Source organism: Cucurbita pepo, chromosome LG09 (assembly GCF_002806865.2).
Source record: "Cucurbita pepo subsp. pepo cultivar mu-cu-16 chromosome LG09, ASM280686v2, whole genome shotgun sequence".
NCBI lineage: Eukaryota > Viridiplantae > Streptophyta > Magnoliopsida > Cucurbitales > Cucurbitaceae > Cucurbita > Cucurbita pepo.
In genome coordinates, this window is record NC_036646.1 from 6,384,434 (window position 1) to 6,408,804 (window position 24,371).

Here is a 24,371-nt window from a genome sequence, read left to right on the forward strand (position 1 = left end):
TAAAAATAATAAAATAAATAATAATAATAAAAATAATTTATAATATAACATAATAAGACATAACATACGCAAATACAACTATTCAAAAATTTCTATACTACGAGAAGAAAAGAGCCACCAACTATCAAATGACCTTGCCCATTTAGGATTTAGACCATAACGTCAATTCAAGCCCACAAAATGTCCCCGATAAATTTCCATGTACGAGGTTAGTGACAATCTCTTGTATAACGTTCCTGGTTAATAGCCACATGCTCTAACTAATTGAGCTATTCTAGCCTTCTACTATAAAAAAAAAAAAAATACTTTAATGTATAATATATCATAACTATTAAAAAATTTCTAAACTATTTCTAGAAGAAGAGCTTGAACCTTAAATCGTGGGTTAATTTGAGCTATTCTAGCTACTTGGCAAAATTAAGAGCCGCCAACTATCACATGACTTTGACCATCTGGATTTGGACCCTCAACGTCAATTCAAGCACACTAAATGTTCCCCATAAATTCTCATGTTCCGAGTTAATGACTCATAAGGCAACCATAATCCTCAACCAAACGATCCAAGCTTTTGTTGAAGTAAGAACCCTTGAATCAAAGAAATTAACACCTCGTTAATTTTGGATCAACCAAGAGATTAGACTAGAATTAGATTAACTCCTAAGATTAAAGATTTAGAAACAAGATTTGGAACGTTAATGTTCTAAATTAAGTCACTTCATAATCGAATTTGATCAAGGCTTGATTGAATGACTCAAATGCAATCTAGCACAAGAATTGCATGAAACTTCGAAATGGCAAAGACGATGCTCGGATTTCTAAGGGTGAAAGTCTCCATTTGTGATTAAGGCTTGATTGAATGACTCAATGTAGTCTGCCACAAGAATAGCATGAAACTTAGAAATGACAAAGATGATGCTCTAATTTCTAAGGGTGACCGTCTCAATTTGAAATCTCAATTTCATTCATTTCATTTCTACGTAATAATTTAATTGGTGGGTATTTATAGTCTCACCATAAAAGAAACTTTTAATTCTTAAAATGCCCATTAAAAAGGATAGTGGCCATGATTTAATCGTGATCCCCTTAAATCCCTATTCCCATAACTATGAAATTAAAAATAATAAATAAAGTTTTCTAACAACCCATTAAATGATACTTGCAACTTCATCCGCTGCTTCAACCGTGCAAATATTCACTTGTGGAGCTACAAATGGTCATTCCTCAATTGAATCAGCTTGTAACACATAAAATGATGGTTGAACCGAGCCTACCCAATTTTGTAGATAAAGAATGAATGCTTGTTGAATCTTCTTGGTCTTGGATCGTGTAATAGGTTCAATTGGAATATTTGGAACACCATGATCCTTATCATCTTCCCCATTTTCAAAAGGTTTCGTCCTCAAATAAAAAAAATCATCACCTATGTAAAAAGAATTCAAGTCAGCAACATTAAGAGTAGAATATACTGAAACTTCTCTGGAAAGATCAATTTTATATGCATTGTTATTAATTCTCTCAAGGACTTGAAGGGGTCATCCCCTCTTAGATGTAATTTTTTCTTCCTTTGAGATGGGTATCGCTCCTTGCGAAAATATATCCAAACCCAATCACCAGGTTGAAAAAGGATTTCCTTCGGTCCTTTGTTAATTCTTGAAGCAATTTGAAATTTTGTTTCTCAAGTCTCTCCTTCTTCACCTCTTTGTGCAATGTTTTGATCAAATCTGTATTATTTGTGGTTGCGTCACTCACAAAAATGTTAGAAGGAATAGGAAGCAAATCAAGAGGCGGGATTAAATCCATAAACAACTTCAAAAGGAGAATAATGAGTCTTACTATGAATTATGAATTGTTCTATTACATGCAAACTCTACAAATGACAAACATTGGTCCCAAGACTTAATATTTTTAGAAATAATAACCCTAATCAATGCTCCTAATATTCTATTAATCACCACTGTCATCCGTTTGAGGAGGACATGTAGTTGAAAACAACAATTTGGTACCCAATTTACCCCAAATACTTTACAAGGGGGTGACTTAAAAATTTAGCATCCCTGTCACTCACAATTATTCTAAGGATTCCATGTAATCTGGTACTTTCCTAAAGAATAAGTCATCATACAACATCAACACATCATCACATCATCACATATTATAAATCATAAATGAGACGTTCAAGGGCCACTGGACACGTGTCGTCATACATAAGTCAAATCTTTCGACCGAGCCGATAGTAAGTGATATGAACCAATTGACATCATTCATACAATATACTTCAATGAAGATGTGAAGAAAATGTTGTCAAAATTATCAAAAGATGTTGCAATTCATGTCACATTGAAGAGGAATGAAGTTTGATGGTTATAAATTTTGGGTGGGTTACAATTTAGAGTAATTTAGAGTTATTGTATTTTAAGACATTTTATTTACATCTTCATTGAAGTATATTGTATGAATGATGTCTCTTGGTTCATATCACTTACTATTGGCTCGGTCGAAAGATTTGACTTATGTATGACGACACGTGTCCAGTGGCCATTGAACGTCTCATTTATGATTTATAATATGATAAGCAATAAATACCAAATGATAAGATAAGGAATCAATACAAGGGGAATAAGATTCAGATTACCTTGTTGATCGAATATCTCAAGGCAAGAACATTGTTTGAGATTCGAACCACTCTACAAGCAAGATCGATCATGTCTAGCTTGAATGATTCTTGTTGATCAAATATCTCAAACACTTGTTTGAGATTCGAATCACTCCACAAGCAAGATTGATCATGTCGAGCTTGAATGATTCTACATGCAACCTAAACTACATAGAATTGCAAAGAAACTTAGCCATTGGCTAAAGAAAAGCACAAATGCTTCTTTCTATATTTTCCAAGTCTACCTTACAAATACAACATACATGGCTTTATATAGCCTCAAAATGAAACTATTAAAGGCATTCCAAAAGTTGTAACATTCATACTTAATGGCCATAATTAGCCATTATGTAAATGTAACCTAAAGTAAATAAAATGTCTTAAAATACAATAACTCTAAATTACTCTAAATTGTAACCCACCCAAAATTTATAACCATCAAACTTCATTCCTCTTCAATGTGACATGAATTGCAACCTCTTTTGATAATTTTGACAACATTTTCTTCACATCTTCATTGAAGTATATTGTATGAATGATGTCTCTTGGTTCATATCAACTTTGCTTTAGGGCTATTAGTTTTTCCATTGCTAGATGCTCTACATTCTCGGGGAGGAATTGGTCCCTCAATTCTCTCTTGAAGTCTTCCCACGAGTCTATGGTGCACAATCCATTCTCGATGTCTTGCACCTTCGTACGCCACCAAAGTTTAGCGTCGTCTACGAGATACATCGAGGCTACTGTCACCTTTATGTCGTCGGTACAAGCCGGTGTGGCTTTGAAGTACTGTTCGACATCAAAGATGAAGTTCTCCAACTCCTTGGCATCCTAGTTCCCTTTGAAAGATCTAGGGTCTGGGAACTTCAGTTTGTTGGATCCTGTATTAGTTTGCCCAGCCGAGACGTTCTCCACGGCTTTCATGGTCACCTCAATTCGGGTGCTCATGACGGACATCTTTTCTTGGATTTCATCGATCGTTATTATGAATTCGTCAGCTAATCCATTGAACAAACTCATCATTGTATTTTGTAGCAGGTTGAACTCTTCGGCACGTCCCTCCTTGTGCGTGACAGAGCTATCGGGGCTACTAGACGGTCTTGGGCTGCTCGTAGGAGCAACTCTTTCTTCGAGTGAGGTACTCGAAACATCAGTTCTGCGATTGGCAACCCATCCAGGCGGTTACCCATTGCGTCGATTTCTACGACTTTTCCACTCAATTCTGTCACCCGTGCTTCCAGGAAGCGGATGGTGTCAGGGACTTCTTTGAGAAACAACATTTCCTCCTCTATTAAAGTAAGCCGATCGGCTTGCGATTTGGGTGTCGACTTTGTCGTCGACATATTTTCGGTCTTTGCTATTTCACAGAGCTTACAAAGCTCTGATACCACTTGTCACAATCGCACTTTTGATGGCAGCGAACTTGCGATTGTGCGGCACTCACTTTCCAATGACAAGTGAGCTAAGCCAATTCGTTCTTGCGTCGCCTACGGCCAAACGACGTATGCTCCAACCTCTGGCCTCGGTTTTAAGAGAAGGTTTTAGAAAACGAGGGTAGAGAGAGATTTTCAAAAGAGAGATTTTTGAAAGAGATGTTATATAAGCAAGCAAGAGAGATATAGCAACGGCTCAGAATATATAACCTTGGGTAGGGAGAAGTTGACAACTAGTCGTATCCCCCTATAGTACATTCTGAGGCATTTCATGTCTGATAGGCCTAGACATGATATTTCTCAAACATGATACTTCCTAGAAATACAAAAGTAAAACACTAGAATATGAAAAGACATAAAGGGTTGGGTTTGTTATGGCATGCGGCCACTGGCAACACGCCTTGGACGAGCATGACCGTGACATTACATATACATTGATTCTGTCTATAACATTAGGCTCAAATTTCATTCCCGAGTGAGTTTGGATGCAGAATACTTTTTAACCCACACAGATGCACTTGAAAGCACCAGACGAATACTCCTTTTTCAAAAACCTTAAACCCTCATATAGGCATATGCACTCCCGCATAACCAAACCACCGAAAGATACCAGACTCAAAATCATTGTTATATGTACGCATTTGTATCAACATACGAGGAGAAGTAATTCGTGCTCCAATGCATGAAGTCCCACATAAAAGATCATGGTTTAACGCAACGATGCATACAATACTTTTCCTAATATCATTAACATGATCGGACTTTTAGTCATATTTTATAACACCATTTTAATTCATGGTACCTTGAGAGTTACACATGGTCTTATCATTATGGTCATGAGATGTACACATATGGAAGTACAATATATTAAATAAAATAAACATAGTCATATCAATATAATAACACGTAGTAAACAACCACAAAGTATGTGTTCCTACAACACACTATTATCAAATTTGGCTCGTAGACATTCGAACTGCCCTTATAGTTTTTGGTTTAGCCTAGTGCTCCTAAGCTCACCCTAACTGAGTATTCATAAGTTCATATCAACCGAAATTTAATTTCACACTTGTGATATTCTATTCCTTTAGAAAATCTGCCAAAATAACATATCTATCCTAAGAAAATTTTGTATTTACAATATTTTTTTTTTAAATGTAAAATATAATAATATTTTTTATTGAAAATATTTTTTTCGAATGTGGTTAATTGTAAGGTATTTCAAACCGACCCATATATTTTTTCTTATATAAATATTGATTATGTTAGACATAAATAACAAAGATTTGAATTAATTAATTAATTAATCAATTAATGATGGTGAAATTTGAAAGCTATTTAAAATATTGGGTTGGCAGTTAAAAATAATAATAATTAAAAAAAAATATGTTATCTGTTAAAATATTTAATGATACTTACCACGTGGAGTTATTTTGGTACATTTAATATAAAGTTTTCTTGGAAGTCTCGTATCTTTTCTTTTCTATTTAATTTTTATTTTATTCATATTAAAATAAAATATTGCAGTCAATGTCAGAGATTTGATGTACCCGTTGTTTAATTGAACGAGGAAAATGCGTGAGGAATAGACACTTGACATGTTAAGATCTTTTTCTTACCCAAAAAAAAAAAAAAAAAAAATTATCTTGGGTATGGGTGAGGAATGCGTGGGGAATAGACACTTGGTTTATTGTGATAGTTTTCACTCTTAGAAGCGACAAGTAACATGACCATGTTGGAGAGAATGACGGCGCACATAGGTGTCAAATTCGAATTTTGAATCTTGATCTGTATCTTGGGTATGGGTCGTTACATGATGTTATGGTCATGCTTGTCTAGGATGTGTTACCTGTAGTTGCATGTCCGTTCCAAACTTTTTTCCATGGTCCTTTTAGACTACATGTGAGTATTGGAGACTCTTTAGTAGAGTCTTAAAGGCTTACATTTATATAATTCTATTTTCATTAAATATCTTATTTTTTGTTATTACTGTTTTACGGAATATATTGTTAGGTAAAGAATTTGATGATTTTGTTGGCATAATATTTCTTCTGTTTTATTTTATTGTTCACTAAATCTTCGATTTTCCTCTATTAAATTTTTTCTTTTTGTTCTCTCAATTTTAATTTCCACATCATCAAATTTAATTAAATTTTGTCAATCAATTTTTTATTTGAACGTGGAAAATGTGTAAGAAATAGTCCAATTTCATTATGGCATTTGGATCTTTTCTCAATCAATCTCATAAGGATTTGGTGTATCCCGATGTTTATTTGATTAGGGCATTGGAATCTTTTCTCACCAAAAAAAAAAAAAAATACTATTTTAAAAATAAAATAAAAGACAGAACGGTCTACACCATTCATAACTACTCATCTTGCTATTAAAGATATCCATTTTATCGGACCCATCTCGAATGGGAGAGGGAGTAGAGAACATTTTATCCTCATTAGATAAATGTGGTCGAAGATGAGATTATATTTTCCGACATTCAAGAACGTTGTATGAATGTATGAATTAAGTCTGAAAGAACGAGATTTAGATATGTTGTCTTTTCGTTCGACATTCTAAAAGTTTTTGTAACGACTCTCATTTATGAAAGATTGTGAATAATATTGCAAACTTGTACAAGTGTTTAAGAGCAAACTTGAATTTTTAATTGGCTAACTTTGTTTATTTCCTTATTGAAGAAAACATCTTTTTAATTGTTGTGAATGCATTTATGGATTTCTAGTACCAATTAAGCATTTTATAATTAGATGACAATTTAAAATTTGATATTGAATTTTCAATTCATCAAATTCAAGGAATCAATCTTAAATTAATGGCAGATCTTAGATCAGATCTTAAATCAATAGCTCACTTGATTTTAGTATGTCTTTATCCATTATTTCCACCACAAATAGAGAAGCTTTCAATCACAAAAATGTCAAATTTAGCCATGAATTCTTCTCCATTACTCCCTCTTTCTCTTACCCTTCTTGTTTTATGTTCATGTTCATCATGGGTTTCGGCCAATTTTGCCAAACCCCATGAAAATTTCCTCCAATGTCTCTCCCATTATTCTCAAGATGCCTCCTCCATTTCAGACGTCCTTTACACTCCCTTCAATTCCTCATATTCTAATGTCTTGAATTTCACCCTTAGAAACCTTAGATTCTCAACCCCTCATACCCCAAAGCCACTCCTCATCATAACACCATTACATGTTTCCCACATTCAAGCAGCCGTCCTTTGTTCCAAATCCCACGGCCTTCAAATCCGAACACGAAGCGGCGGCCATGATTTCGAGGGTCTTTCTTACGTCGCATCGTTACCCTTCATTATCGTTGACCTAATTAACCTAAACTCGATCTCTATCGATGTCGAAAGTAAGACGGCGTGGGTTCAGTCCGGTGCTACTCTTGGTGAGCTTTACTATAGGATTGCTGAGAAAAGTCGGACCTTGGCCTTTCCAGCTGGGATTTGTCCGACCGTTGGGGTTGGTGGACACTTAAGTGGTGGTGGGTTTGGGATGTTGCTAAGGAAATATGGTCTTGCGGCTGATAATGTAATAGACGCTCAATTGGTTGATGCAAATGGGAAGTTTGTTAATAGAAAGTTGATGGGAGAAGATTTGTTTTGGGCCATTAGAGGCGGCGGCGGAGGGAGCTTTGGAATAGTGGTGGCTTGGAAGGTGAAGTTGGTTCCGGTTCCGGCGAGTGTGACACTATGCATGGCTAATAAAACCTTGGAGGATGGTGCGACCAAGCTCATTCATCAATGGCAATATGTGGCTCACAAATTGGAAAGTGATGTATTTCTTGGCATTCTTGTAGGAGGTATGACTCACATTGGTTGTAGAGGAAAACGAAATATTTTTTATAAGGGTATGAAAATCTCTGTCTAGCGGAGCGTTTTAAAACCTTGAGAGGAACTCTGAAAAGAAAGCTAAAAGAGAACAATATATTTTGGCGGTGGGCTTGAACTATTACAATGGTTGAGGATAATTGAGAGAGAGTCCTATATTGGCTAATTTAAGAATTGACGATGAATTTATAAATATGGATATATGAACTATTGATGACTCAATTATTGATAACAGGAGGAAAGTTTATGAGACAAGGAGGCAAGATAAACCCATTAGCTCTATTCTTCTCATTGTATCTTGGCAAGGCAGACGAGCTTTTAACAATCCTCAACACGACATTCCCTGAACTGGGTATGTCAAAGAAAGACTGCAAGGAAATGAGTTGGGTCGAAACCGCACTCATCATGGCCACCGGGCGTCAACTAGGGAGCAAGCTAGAAGATCTACTAAGTAAGGAAACACCCGTCAATGGAAGCACCAAAATCAAATCGGACTACATCAAGGAGCCCATTCCCATGGCTGCAATCGAGGGCATATGGGAAAGATTACGATATGAAGACATAGAAATACCACAACATATATTTGTTCCTTATGGAGGGAAAATGGGTCAAATTCCAGAGTTCGAATCTCCATATTCACATAGAGGTGAGTATTTATACAAAATTGGTTACGGTGTTAATTGGGCAGAACAAGGTATTGATGCAGAGAAAAGGCACATGGATTGGATACGAGAGCTTCATAGTTACATGACTCCTTTCGTTTCAAAGTCACCTAGAGCGACGTATCTCAATTATAGAGACCTTGATATTGGATCAAACAACAAGTATGGAAGAACAAGCTATGAACAAGCTAGCATTTGGGGTTACAAGTATTTTGGGAAAGAGAATTTTGATAGATTGGTTCATGTTAAGACCAAAGTTGATCCTTATGACTTCTTTAGACATGAGCAAAGTATCCCTACTCTCTCATCCAAACAGTTGTTACTCTTAAGTGTTATATGATTTGATATATGTGTTTAAACTATGCCTCAAACCCTATTTGTGTGTAGCAAAATAAGGGGCATACATGAGTATTATTGTTTGTTGTTCATTTGTAGTTGACTTTAGTAGTGTGATGAAGTCCTTTTCTTTGAATGAAACTAAGAGCATATTGTTTTGGACGGTTGAAAGTAACATAACTCGGGAAAACGATCGTAATTACCAAATTTAAGTGTATCATCGATTTTGTAACAACCTTAGATTTCTATTAACCTAAAGTCGTTACCATCTTCGTAACCTAACCTCTGATGTAGAAATAAGCATTTAAAACATGTTTGTAAAACAATGTTATGGACTTAGATGTTTTAAAAAGTTTTTAAAGCNCCCGGTTCCGGCGAGTGTGACACTATGCATGGCTAATAAAACCTTGGAGGATGGTGCGACCAAGCTCATTCATCAATGGCAATATGTGGCTCACAAATTGGAAAGTGATGTATTTCTTGGCATTCTTGTAGGAGGTATNATACCTTATACTAACAGAAGGTCAAGGAATTTAAGTATAAATATTCTATGCATGTGTCGTAGTCTTTACTTGCGATGTTGTTAGTTATAGAGGAGTGCATTGCCTTTACTTGAAAAATAGAAGTAGCACACGGCTTGAGTATTTTAAGAAATACTCAGTAAGTGACTCTACTATTGGAGTCAGAATGCAAACACATTCAGCTCATAATTAGGGACCTATCGTTAAAACCATCACAGAAGATGTGTATTACTTTCCTACACATGACCTACACATGCAAGTGTGAGTCCAATAGGAGGTTCGTAGTCCCCTGGGCCCATCATAATCTAGCTAGTTGGCTATAGTCAGACGTTCGGAGGTATAACAAACCCTTGAATATCACGCAAGTCATGATGATGGTCATCATTATCATAGTGTACACGTCTGTACTCATCATCATAAATGGGGAAGTAACCTGATGTAAATGTACACTAAGTGTAACGCCCCTAATTTTCTAAACCTAATTAGTGACGTCACCTATGCATACATAATTTATTAAGCGAAAGCTCGTCATAAATAACCTTGGAAAAACATAATAAAGTTTTCATAAAAATTCATAAATCCAAAACAAACCTATCTCCGAAAATAAAACCCTCGTTAATTTAATTCAAAATAAATCTAAATAAAACAATATTCAATGCTTTAACTTAAAATAGTCGAATAAACGTAAACTCCTAAAAATATCCCCTCTCCAACTTCCATGGTGTTCTCAGCTCTACCGTCAACCGTACATTGGCGTCTTGCCTTTACCTGAAAAATGTAGGTAGCACGTGGCTTGAGTATTTTATGGAATACTCAGTAAGTCACCCCACTATTGGGGTTAGGAATGCAAACACATGCAACATATGAGCGGGACCTAACTTTTCATAAACTTTACATAGCCTTGGGCGCTTTTCTATTCCGGGTAGGGTTGGGTGTGTGGTACTCATTTACACACGGCCCATGTACGCGTACATGGACCCACCAGGCGGGCTCGTATACATACCCCTTGGGCCTGACTTGGTTGGGCACACGTGTTACACGTCGCCGGACACCACAGAACAGAAAAGGGCCCGCATGATATCATGGCGAATATAAACATCGTAATTCGTTCTTTCGTATCATAAAGGGGAAGAATCCCGATGCACGTGACATACATACATGCATGAGGTCCCTTAACATATCTAACATGGCATTACATAAGCATTGCTAACATCGCATATACGTTTCTTACATTACATGGCATCTCACATGACTTACATTACATGACATATTACATAACATGAAAGTACATTCCAGTTGTACAAGTATCTCATAACATGACTTGATAATACTACGTGTATCCATGACATCGATCAGCATTTTCATGACATATATTACTAACATATCATTCATAACTTCACATAACATAAACAGTCAACAGTCAACATAATCCATTACGTTTCATAGCATAAACAGTCACATAATTCATACATCATATAGTCATATCACATAATAAAACATGGTGCATGTAGGGGCCACAGGGCACACACCATCATACAACACGTAATAAACTAACTCCAACAGTAAGGTCACTTACTTCAATGGCCTTGGCCGAAGTCACTCACAACAAGCTAATCCCAACGATTAAATACGTCCTATAATAACCACATAAAAACTTATGAACCTTTCGTAACATACCCTAGCTAAATCTCATGCTATTTATCAAAATAAACTCCGACCCAATCTGTCTTTGACGGTTAGGAACCATACTGACCTCATATGGTAAAACTAAGGGCAGAAACGGCTTCGGAAGGGCCAAAAACCTTGGAATCGATATATTATAGTGATACCGAGCCGCCAAGCCGAGTTGCCGAGCCGACCAACTAAGTCACCAAGTCGAGCCGTGGAATTTGATGGAGCCGAGACCAAGGCTGCAGCGCATGTCTGTGTTAGGCCGAAATGCACAGGGCCCGCGTTCGTCCGTGGGCCGGTTCAAAGGCCGAAACCCGACCCGACTCTGCATCTTCTTCGCCCGAACCATCACGAAAATCCTAATCTGATGTGCCGCCACTACCGACGACACAATCCCTTCAGTTTCCGACGACGGTCATGTGGCGTCCTCCTCCTTCGCTTCCAACGGTTTGTTTTCTTCGACGCAACGATTCCGACGTCGACACTAACTTCCACTTGACTCTTCCTCCAAAACAGCAACACAATCGATTTCGAGAACTCGCCGAACAAGAAAATTACCCAGCGAACCAACCCACACGTTTTTCCGGCTAACACTCTCGATTTCCCGTACTCTCAGACACCTTAAAAAACGTAAACAAGTTTGGAGAGCAAAAATCTTTTTCAAAGAAGGAGAAGGGCTGAATATAGGAACATAAAAGATTTCATAACATTTCCATTAAGGTAATAACTTGTTGGAAATCTCACATCTTCTGACGAGAATAAATGCAAATAATATCTTGTCATTTATAGAAATAAAAATAAAAATCTTAACCAAATAAGGTAAAAATGGAAAATCTGAATTGTTATATGCATGAGATCCCTATAGTTTTCATCTTAAATCATTCTTATGACACGACCATATACATCATTCACATATTACTCTGGGAACATTTAGGGTTGTGTGTTGGAAAACTCTTCATCATATTGCAACGTGGCATCTCGTACATGCACATCATATTAATATATAGTATCATCATATTGAGTCATATCTTCATCATACATCTTATGGCATCATGCATCATCATATCATCATATAATCATCATCTTCATATCATCCTATCATCTTNATAAACTAACTCCAACAGTAAGGTCACTTACTTCAATGGCCTTGGCCGAAGTCACTCACAACAAGCTAATCCCAACGATTAAATACGTCCTNCTATCATCTTGTCATCATGTCATCATATCATCAACATCATCATAATAATATAACATCACATCATATTAACTCACATCATCATAACATTATCATCATACATCATACCTCATCATATCATAAAAATTCACATTATCATCATAGTACATAAGCATAAATGACATGTGCAAGGGTCACTTGGCACGTGTCGTCATACATAAAGTAATTCTTCTGACCGAGCCGATAGTAAGACCACTTACTTGGTTGGCCTAAGTCGATGTTCTCCCTGAACTCAAATAGTTGATTTCGTCCCTAATTATCGTCGAGGTGTTTTGCCTTATTAGAATATTCGCTCAATAATTTTAGTGACAGTTTCTAATTTAATTTAATTCAAACTAATGAAATAGGTTTATACTAACCTTAATTGTCTTAAATAAGGTCAAATTCAACTATGGGAGGGTCCAATACGTAAAGAACAATGTCCAAAAAGTCGAACCAAGTCGAATAAGCCATATTTGAGTCGAGTCGAGGGAACCGCCAACTAAAAAAAGGACATGTGTCAGTGAGGGGGAGCTGAAGCATTCGCGGGCCACAATTTGGGTTGAGGCACGGGTTCGGGGTCAGTCACACGGGCGTGCGGGTTGGGATGTTGGGTTGTGCATGGTTGTCGGGTCGAGGCTACGATGGGCCGAGTGAAGGGTTGCTGTAGGTGAGTAGCTAACCGTGGGATTTTGGGCTTGTGTGGTGGGCTGCTGCAGATGGGTATCCGAATCCGACTCGAAGTGCTGTCTTCTTCGCCTAACTTCATCGAAAAAACCTGGTGGCAATTCTCTCTCTTTCTGAGAGTTTTTATGCCTCTTTCCATCGTTCTTCCCTCCTGATCTCGGTTTCTTTGAGGCTCTGACTGCCTTCCCTTCACCATCGCGAGTTTTCTAACATTATTATTCCTCCATAACCAACACCTTCGCCGACGATGTTTTAAACGGTAGAGCAGCCACAATATACGTTTGTAGACTTCCACTCCGTGTGCCACTCTAGTCCATTGATACTCCTTTGTTCGCCGATGATGTTGTAGACTTCCACTCAATATGCGGTCAAAGGTTCAAGCTCTTCTCCTAACTCGTTTAGAAATTTTTAAATAATGGAGGCTGGAATAGCTCAGTTGGTTAGAGCGTGTGGCTGTTAACCACAAGGTCGAAGGTTCCACCCCTTCTTCTAGCGTAATCAATATAATTTTATCAAGTAGCTCTTCTAGCGTACTCATTAATCGCAAGGTCAAAGGTTCAAGCTCTTCTCCTAGCTCGTTTAGAAATTTTTAAATATTGGAGGCTGGAATAGCTCAGTTGGTTAGAGCGTGTGGCTGTTAACCACAAGGTCGAAGGTTCAACCCCTTCTTCTAGCGTAATCAATATAGTTTGGTCGAAGGAAGGTTCAAGCTCTTCTCCTAGCTCGTTTAGAAATTTTTAAATATTGGAGGCTGGAATAGCTTAGTTGGTTAGAGCGTGTGGCTGTTAACCACAAGGTCGAAGGTTCAACCCCTTCTTCTAGCGTAATCAATATAGTTTTATCAAGTAGCTCTTCTAGCGTACTCATTAATCGCAAGGTCAAAGGTTCAAGCTCTTCTCCTAGCTCGGTCCTCTTGAATGCGTTAAAGTGTGTGGCTCATAGCTTAGTTGGTAAGGTTCAAACCCAGAACCATAGTACTAAAGCTCTTAGATCAGAACCAAGGTTGAGACCTCAGAATCCAAGGACTAAGGTCCTCATCTCTCTAAAGTAGAACTAAAGAAACCTAGTACGAGAACCCAGGGCCTAGTACGAGAACCCAGGGTACATGCAGATTTTGAGCAAGCTAGAATAGGCAGTGGAAGGTATTAAGGCGACTGACTGTACAACTAGAGAATTGTTGATGCTCAAGTAAGAGACTCAGAGTTAGAAAAGATAATTAACGGGATAGAGGCAGAACCAGCTGATGGATACACCAAGGCATATGATGGAGGACTCAGATTTTGAGCAAGCTAGAATAGGCAGTGGAAGGTATTAAGGCGACTGACTGTACAACTAGAGAATTGTTGATGCTCAAGTAAGAGACTCAGAGTTAGAAAAGATAATTAACGGGATAGAGGCAGAACCAGCTGATGGATACACCAAGGCATATGATGGAGGACTACTGTATAAAGGTTGGTTGTGTGTACCAATGGGGTTGGTTGTGTGTACCAATGGGCATATGATGGAGGACTACTGTATAAAGGTTGGTTGTGTGTACCAATGGTAGAAGAGCTGAGGAATGAAGTATTAAAAGAGGTGAATAACTCCCCGTTCGCTATGCATCCTAGAGCTACCAAGATGCATCAAGATATAATGGTGTGGAATGAAGAAGGATATCGCAGAGTTTGTGAGTAACCTAGATAGAGACCAACAGGATTATTACAGCTTCTCAATGTACCAGAATGGAAATAGGAGAATATTGCCATGGATTTTATAGTAGAATTACCAAGGACATTGAAAGGTTAGACGGTCATATGGGTGATTGTGGACAGATTAACAAAGTCAGCGCATTTCCTACCTGGTAAAGCCACCTACACAATGGATAATTGGGCACAGTTGTACATGAAGAAAATTGTCAGGTTGCATGGAGTCCCAGTGTTAATTGTCTCAGATCGAGACCCATGTTTTACTTCAACATTTTAGCACGGACTCTAGAAATCGTTGGGTACTCGCCTGAATTTCAATACAGCGTTTCATCCGCAAACAGACGGACAACTAGAACGTTTAAATCAAATTTTAGAGAATATGTTACGTGCCTGTGTACTTGACTTCGTTGGTAGTTGGAACTCAAAGCTGCATCTCATGGAATTTGCCTACAATAATAGTTATGAGGCGACAATTGGCAGCATACCATATGAGGCATTATATGGAAAACGGTGTAGGATACCATTATGCCGGGATGAGGTAGGGGAACGTGAGTTGGTGGGTTCCGAATTAGTACAAGTCATGAATGAGACAATACAAAAGATCAGAGTAGACAGAAGAGCTATGAACTCAAGACGAAGAAATCTAGAGTTCGAAGTGGGCGACAAAGTATTCTTGAAAGTGGCGCCAATGAAAGGTGTTGTAAGGTTTAGACGCAAAGGTAAACTGAGTCCACGCTTTATAGAACCTTTTAAAACTTTGGAGCGGATTGGACCCGTCGCATATAGGCTAGCCCTACCACCATCGCTATCAACCGTACACAATGTGTTTCATGTATATGTACTCCGTAAGTATATGGCCAATTTCACGCATGTGATAGATTATGAGGCTCTGAAAGTGGCAGAAGACTTAAGCTATGAGGAAAAACCGTTGGGAATTATGGCTTGCAAGGTAAGGACTCTCCGCACCAGATACATTGCTTTTGTCAAGGTGTGGTGGAGAAACCAACCAATGGAGAAGGCTACATGGGAGAGAAGATGATATCAAAGAGAAGTATCCAGAATTATTTCTGGCTACAGAGACGTCCGAGGACGAAAGTCCATTTTAGGGGGAGATGATGTAACGGTTTAAATTTTATTTCTTTTAGATTTTATGTTGAGATTTTATTTTTACTGAATAAAAAAATGAAAAGATATTTACCTGAATGGAAATGTTACGAGACTCTTTATATTCTTATATTCAACCTTGTTTTTCCTTGTAATATGACTTTTGCTATTTCTTCCAGTCTCCACTATTCAAAAATTTCTAAGCAACCAAGAAGAAGAGCTTGAACCGTTGACCTTAGCGTTAACTGAGCACACTAGAAGAAGTGGTTGAACCTTCAACCTTGTGGTTAAAGCCACATGCTATAACCAACTGAGCTATTCCAGCCTCCACTATTGTTTTAAACGAGTTAGAAGATGAGCTTGAACCTTTGACCTTGTGGTTAAGGGCCACACACTCTAACCAACTAAGCTATTCTAGCCTCCACTTTTCCAAAATTTCTAAACGAGTTAGGAGATGAGCCTTTGACCTTGGGGTTAATTGAGCAATTCTAGCATCCACTATTCCTATTCCAAAATTTCTAAACGAGCTAGAAGATGAGCTTGAAAAATGATAGAAGAATGGGTTGAACCTTCGACCTTGTGATTAACAGCCACATGCTCTGATCAACTGAGCTATTCCAGCTTCCAATACTCCAAAATTTCTAAACTAGCCAAAAGATGAGCATGAACCTTTAACCTTGGCGTTAAAGGAGCTATTCCAGCAACTTGATAAAAGTACATTGAGTACGCTAGAAGAAGGGGTTGAACCTTCGACCTTGTGGTTAACAGCCACACGCTCTAACCAACTGAGCTATTCCAGCCTCCACTATTCTAAAATTTGTAAACGTGCTAGAAGATGAGCTTGAACCTTTGATCTTGGCGTCAAATGAGCTATTCTAGCTACTTGACAAAACTATATGGGAGCACACTAAAAGAAGGGGTTGAACCTTCAACCTTGTGGTTAACAGCCACGCGCTCTAACTGAGCTATTCCTGCTACTTGATAAAACTATATCGAGTACACTAGAAGAAGGGGTGGAACCTTTCTAACCAACTGAGCTAATCCAGCCTACACTATTCAAAATGTAGTACAGTAGAAGGAGGGGTAGAACCTTTAACCTTATAGTTAACAACCATACGCTCTAACCAACTAAACTATTCCAACCTTTTACTATAAAAAAATAATTTAATTTATAATATAGCATAATAAGACATAACTATTCAAAAATTTCTAATTACGAGAAGAGAAATCCACCAACTATCAAATGACCTTGCCCATTTAGGATTTGGACCATATCGTCAATTCAAGCCCACAAAATGTCCCCGATAAATTCCCATGTACGGGGTTAGTGACAATCTCTTGTATAATTTTGTGGTTAATAGCCACATGCTCTAACCATGCTCTAACCAACTGAGCTATTCCAGCCTTCTACTAAAAAAAAACTTTAATGTATAATATAGTACAACAATTCAAAAATTTCTAAACTAGGGCTAAAGAGGTTAATCTTAAACCCTAGGTTAATTGAGCTATTCTAGCTCCTTGGACAAAATTAGGAGTCACCAGCTATCACATGACTTTGACCATCTAGGATTTGGACCCTCAACATCAATTCAAGCACACCAAATGTCTCCAGTAAATTCTCATGTCGGGAGTTAATGATTGATAAGACAACCATAATCCTTAATCAAACGATCCAAGCTTTTGTTAAAGCAAGAACCCTTGAATCAAATGAATTAATACCTCCTTGTACAAAATACGTATCAACCAAGAGACTAAACTATAATTAGATTACCTTTTAAGATCAAAGATTTAGAAGCAAGATTTGGAACATTGCTTTAAATTAAGTCACTTCAAAATCGAACTTGATCAAGCATTGATTGAATGACTCAAATGCAATCAACCACAAGAATTGCATGAAACTTCGTAATGGCAAAGACGATGCTCGTATTTCTAAGGGTGAAAGTCTCAATTTGTGAACAAGGCTTGGTTGAATGGCTCAATGCAATCTACCACAAGAATTACATGAAACTTAGAAATGACAAAGACGATGCTCGAATTTCTAAGGGTGAAAGTCTCAATTTCAGATCTCAATTTCATTCCTTTGATTTCTAGGTAGTAATTTGTTGGTATTTATAGTCTCACCACAAAACAAACTTTTAATTCTTCAAATGTTCACTAAAAAAGTTAGTGGACATGATTTAGTCTCGATCCCCTTAAATGTACACAGATGAAGTCAATTTGACAAATAAAAACAATAAATAAAGTTTTGTAACAACTCATGAAATGATGCTTGCAACTTCATCCACTAACCGTGCAAATATTCACTTATGGAGCTCCAAATAGTCATTCCACAATTGAATCAGCTTGTAACACATGAAATGATGGTTGAACTGAGTCTACCCAATTTTGTAGATGAAGAATGAATGCTTGTTGAATCTTGTTGGCCTTAGATCATGTAATAGGTTCGGTTGGAATATTTGGAACACCGTGATCCTTATCATCTTCCCCATTTCAAAAGGTTTCGTCCTCAAATTAGAAAAATCATCACCTATATAAAAAGAACTCAAGTAAGCAACATTGAAGTAGAATATACTGAAAATTCTACGGGAAGATCAATTTTATATGCATTGTTATTAATTCTCTCAAGGACTTGAAAGGGTCATCACCACTTGGATGTAATTTTTTCTTCCTTTGAGATGAGTTCGCTCCTTGCGAAAATGTATCCAAACTCACTCATCGGGATGAAAAAGGATTTCCTTTCGTCCTTTGTTAATTCTTGAAGCAACTTTGAAATTTTGTTTCTCAATTCTCTCCTTCACCTATTTGTGCAATGTTTCTGATCAAATCTGTATTACTTGTGGTTGTGTCACTCACAAAAATGCTAGGAGGAATAGGAAGCAAATCAAGAGGTCTAAGTGGATTAAATCCATAAACAATTTCAAAAGGAGAACAATGAATGGTACTATGAATTGCTCTATTATATGCAAACTCTACGAATGATAAAAATTTGTCCCAAGACTTAATGTTTTTAGAAATAATAACCCTAAGCAATGCTACTAATGTTCTATTAACCACCTTTGTTTGTCCATCCGTTTGAAGATGACATGGAGTTGAAAAAAACTATTCAATACTTTCCAATAGTGACTTAAAAATTTATCATCCCTGTCACTAACAATTATTCTAGAGATTCCATGTAAGCTTGTACTTTCCTAGAGAATAAGTTAACATGTTTTGCATCATCCGTCTTGTTGCATGCAATAAAATGAGCCAATTTACTAAATTTGTCTACCACAACAAAAATACTATCTTTGCCATTTTTAGTGTGCAGCAACCCAATAACAAAATCCATGGATATATTAGAGTACATTCAAGGAGCATACAATTCATTTGGTTGTAATGTAGATTTAGCTTCTTTGTATTTAAAACATTGGCTACAAAACTTATGAACATCGTGTTTCATCTTTAGCCAAAAGAAGTGTTCATGCAACATATTATAAGTTTTATTAATCCCAAAATGTCTCATTAAGCCACCACCACGTGCTTCTTTTACAAGCAAATCTCTTATAAAGCATTTAGGAATACATAACAAACACATAATAACCATCCATAGCTTTTTTTTATTTTTTATTTTTTATTTTTTATAAGACAATATGCATAAATAGTTATAAAGTCTTGGTCATCTCTATATAATTCTTTAATATGCTCAAATCTAAGAGGAGTAAAAAGATTGAACGTTTTAGATAATGCATCAACTACCACATTATCCTTACCTTTCTTATATTTGATAACATACGAAAATATTTCAATAAACTCCACCCAATTTGTATGCCTACGGTTCAGTTTGCTTTGATCCTTAAGATACTTCAAGCTTTCATAATGATCACAAATTCTCTAGGCCATAAGTAGTGTTGCCACACCGACAATGTGCAAACTAAAGCAAACAATTCTTTATCATAAATAGGATAGTTCAATGTTGTCACATTTAGTTTTTCACTAACATATATTAGTTTTCCATCTTGCATCAAAACATCACCAATGCCCAAACCACTTGCATCACACTCAATTTCAAAAGTTTTATCAAAGTTAGGTAAGACAAGTAATGATGGTTAATTTCTTTTCAAGCTTATTGAATGCATTCTCTTACATATCCCCATTTAAAAATAATATTCTTTTTCATTAAGTCATTCAATGATGCACTAAAATATTTTATAAATCTCATGTTCCACGTGCTCATGCAAAGTCTTTGAATAAAATAAAATATCATCAAAATACACAACAACATGTTTTCCAAACTATTCTCTCAAAATAGGATTCATTAAGCCCATAAATGTACTAGAAGCATTGATTAACCCAAAAGTCATAACAAGCCATTCATACAATCCAAACTTAGTTTTGAAAGCTGTTTGATCTTAGCATTGATCCACCCCAATATATAACTCAAAACCAGCCGTCCAACTCCCCCAAAGGTGGGGAAAGTGACAAACTTGGAGGTAGAGGAGGGGAATACGAGTCCTCCAACGGAGAGGTAGAACTCCATGGCGGAGACCTCACAACCAGAAATATCGCAATAAAAGTCAAGGTCCCTCGTCTTGCTTCATATACAAGGAGGCTCACCGAGAAACCGAGTGCCCACAAAAGGCGACACTCTATGCCTTCTAAATAAAATTTGGAATGAAATCAGAAGCTAAGTACGAGACAGTGAAAGTTGAAATACCGCTAGTCGAAAACGTGGAAAACCCCTTGCATGGTGGCCCTAAAGTATTTATTTGTCATCTAGAAGAGAGTGAATGAGATAGAAAAGGTAGTGGAATGCGGTCTTATGTATTTTAAGGCCTTGGTCAACCATAGAGTAACCAAGAACACTATTGTCGACTCTGAAGCCACCCACAACTTTATGTCAGAGACCAAAGTGAAACACTTGAACATCCTATGACATTGAGATACCGAACGGATGAAAGTTGCCAATTCAGTAGTCCTACCTGTCTGAAGGGTTGCAAAGAGAACTCTAATCAAGATAAAGAGTTGGATGGATAAATTGATTTTGTGATTGTCAAGATGGATGACTTCGACATCGTGTTAGGGATGGATTTTCTGCTTGAGCACAAAGTCATTCCCATGCCCTTAGTAAAATTTTAGTAGTAACGGAATCCAACCCGACAGTCATTCAGGCTATCACCCGTCAGCCAAAAGTGGTGAAGATGATGTAGGCGCTACAGTTGAGAAGGGATCTCTAGTAAACCATGCATCCTAAGATCGTGAGCTGCAATCAGAAGCCTACCCCTAGTGCCCAAACCTAGGTAGCCTTGATGAGCTAGTTTAATGAGTCGAGTTCGAGTTTTAAGTCGTTTAGATGACTTAAAAACCTAATTAACCTCCATGACACATAGGGATGACTAAGGTAACTTACCAAGCCTAACTAGAGTGTGAATAGTCTTCTTTAGTAGGGATGTGAATGTTTTTAGATTCACCTCAATACCACTCTCGCAAATACATTAATACTAAAGAATTCTTAATATATTTTTATTTGGCTTGGGTCAACTCGAAGGTTTTGCTCACGAACCCGAAACCGAACCGATTCAGTTCGGGTTCAGAAAAATGAACCCAACCCTACCTAAAATGCTTATCCAACCCAACCCGACCCTTATAATTCGGGTTGGGTTGGTCCGAGTTGTCGGATTATCGAGTTGAATGTACACCCCTATTCTTTAGTACACCATTAGTGTTATTATCAACCTAGATCAAACCATATATTTATTTTCTTTACATTTTTCTTAAGTTCCTGAGATTTTTTTAAGTATTTTTCTCTTTTAACTTATTTTGAAATTCTGCATCTAAGGTTCTCAAGAAAAAAAATTCCAGAAATTGGATTTTAAAAGAAAACATTGAATTTTTAATTCTTCACAGGAGTCAGGTGTTACACATACATTGATTCTGTCTAATAACATTAGACTCAAATTTCATTCCCGAGTGAGTTTGGATGTAGAATACTTTTTGACCCACACATGCACTTGAAACCACTAGATAGAATAATCCTTTTTTTATAAACCTTAAACCCTCATCTGCACATGCACTCTCACGTAGCCAAACCTCCAGAAGGCATAAGACTCGAAATCATTGTTATAAGTATGCATCTATATCAACATATGAAGAGAAGTAATCCGTGTTTGAGTGCATGAGTTCCCACATAAAAGATCATGACTTAATGCAATGATGCATATAATACTTATCATAATATCATTAACATGATCGGTCTTTTAGTCATATTTTATAACACCAATTTAATTCATGGTACTTTGAGAGATACACATGGTCTTATCATTATGGTCATGAGATGTATTAAATAAAATATACATAGTCATATCAATATAATAACACGTGGTAAACAACCATAAAGTATGTGTTCCTACAACACAATATCATCAAACTGGCTCGTAAACATTCCAACGGCCCTTATAGTTTTTGGTTTAGCCTAGTACTCCTAAACTCTCCCTACCTCATTATTCATAAGTTCATATCAATTGAAATTTAATTTCACTTTTGATATTCAATCTAACTTACCGTCCTAAACAAATTTTTTATTTACAATATTTTTTTAAAAAAAATGTAAAATATAATAATATTTTTATAGAAAATATTTTTTTTTCGAATGTGTTTAATTGTAAGGTATTTTAAACCGACCCATAAATTTTTCCTATAATTTTATCATACAAATATAGTGTGTTAGATATAAATAACAAACATTTGAATTAATTATTTAATTAATTATGGTGAGATTTGAAAGCTATTTAAAATATTGTCTTTATATTTATTAAATTCTTTTACTCTTACCAACGGTCACGGTAATGTTTGCTAGGACATGTTGCTTGTATACGTGACTAACATGTGACATCTGAGTAAAGGAGGATGAAGTCACATATGTTAGGTGACCTCTTGAGATTTTTCTTAGGATGCATGTGAGCGAGGACAAGACATGTTAAAAAGATTCGTATTGGTCTATTGTAATAGTTTTCACATAAAAGCGACAAGTAACATGACCATGTTGGAGGGGATGTAGAGGAATGCCGGTACACATAGGTGGCAAATTTGAATTTTGAATCTTGATCTGTATCTTGGGTATGGGTCGTTACATGATATCATAGTCATGCTTGTCTAGGATGTGTTACCTCTGGTTACATGATGTTACCCAGGTCGTTACATGATGTCCGTTCCAAACTTTTTTTTTTCTTTGCACATGTTAGCTATTCCTTTCTTATTTAATTATTACGTTTTATAGGGGTATGACCATTCGTCAAAATCATAGCTATACCTATCAAATTAAAATACATCAAAATGTATTATAGGGATTTAGGGTTTAGGGGTTTAATTGATCTTTTGTAGTCAGTTTTGCTTTAATTAATATCATCAAAATGATGGATTTAAGGTTGAATTGGACCGTGAGGAGAAGCGTCAGACTAGTACCAAAAATAATTAGTCACTCCGGCTTAGGACGACTTACTTGGTTGGATGAATTGTACTATGTATGATAACACGTGCCTCGTGACTCCTGCATGTGTCATATGTTAATCTATGTTGTGTTGTTCGATGTCATACTATGTTATGTTATGTCACGATGTGCTATGTCATGTTATGATAAGTTATGTCATATAATAAAGTTATGTTATTTTGTGATCATATCAGGTTGTATAAAGTTATTATAAAGTCGATAATCAATAATGTGTAAACCATTGTAGACCATGCAATGAAAGTTATGTTATGTATGAAGCAATTTACATGAATTATGTAAGCATAATTCACAAACTTAATAGGTTATAAAGAAATAAAGGTCTGTCTTGCATCATAAACAATGTCATGATTACAAGCTAAGGGGATTTCGTGCGTATTTATGTGTCACGTGCATTAGGATACTTCCCCATTATGATATATATGAGCACGTATATTACGACTTATAATTTGCGACATTCACGATATTATTTGAGCCCTTTTCCTCCATGGTGTTTAGCAAGAATCAATTAGCAAGAGACAGGTCTACAAGGTGTACAAGCCCGTTTGGTTCGCCCATGCTTGCACACGTGGGCCCATATGTAGAGAAGTACTACACATCTAACCTGTCTAAACTAAAAAGTTACGTAAGGTCATGCTATGATATGTTAAAAGAATAGATCCCACCTTATTGCATATGTTTGCATTTCCTAACTTTAATAGTAGGTTACTGAGTGAATATTTCTTAAAATACTCGAGTAATGTGATACTCTTACATTTCAAGTAAAGGTAAGACACCCTGGTAAGGATTACAACTACATTGCTGTAAATACCATAAAACCAATATTAAGACAGTTGCATTTTGTCTGTTTTATAGCGGTTAGATTAGATCAGAACATGATTTTATTCTTTTCTTTATTTCATTTAAATTTTAAAATAACAATTTTGTTTTAAAAGTTTTATAACGATTTTTAAGTCCACGATCCTATCCCAACTAAGCAATAAAGACCCTTTCCCATATTTGCTATTTTAAATTATTTTCTTTGGTTTTATTTTTAATTTACTCTCATATGGTTTTAAGACCGGTTCGTAAGCAATAAGT

At 36.6% G+C, this 24,371-nt stretch overlaps 1 protein-coding gene and 4 non-coding genes across 5 annotated transcripts; 4 read left to right on the forward strand and 1 right to left on the reverse strand.

Moving 5' to 3' along the window:
• Positions 1-6,991: 6,991 nt before the first annotated feature.
• Positions 6,992-8,981, forward strand: LOC111802118 (berberine bridge enzyme-like 18). Its single transcript, XM_023686377.1, is given in 3 exon segments — positions 6,992-7,904; positions 8,168-8,935; positions 8,938-8,981. Coding segments are annotated over 3 exon segments (1,707 nt in total). The 5' UTR covers positions 6,992-7,009.
• A 4,462-nt stretch (positions 8,982-13,443) lies between these two features.
• On the forward strand, positions 13,444-13,517 carry TRNAN-GUU. Its single transcript has one exon. It is a non-coding gene; the product is annotated as a tRNA-Asn (tRNA).
• A 107-nt stretch (positions 13,518-13,624) lies between these two features.
• TRNAN-GUU lies at positions 13,625-13,698 on the forward strand. The gene has a single exon. It is a non-coding gene; the product is annotated as a tRNA-Asn (tRNA).
• A 74-nt stretch (positions 13,699-13,772) lies between these two features.
• Positions 13,773-13,846, forward strand: TRNAN-GUU. Its single transcript has one exon. It is a non-coding gene; the product is annotated as a tRNA-Asn (tRNA).
• A 2,691-nt stretch (positions 13,847-16,537) lies between these two features.
• Positions 16,538-16,611, reverse strand: TRNAN-GUU. Its single transcript has one exon. It is a non-coding gene; the product is annotated as a tRNA-Asn (tRNA).
• Between the last annotated feature and the right edge of the window lie 7,760 nt (positions 16,612-24,371).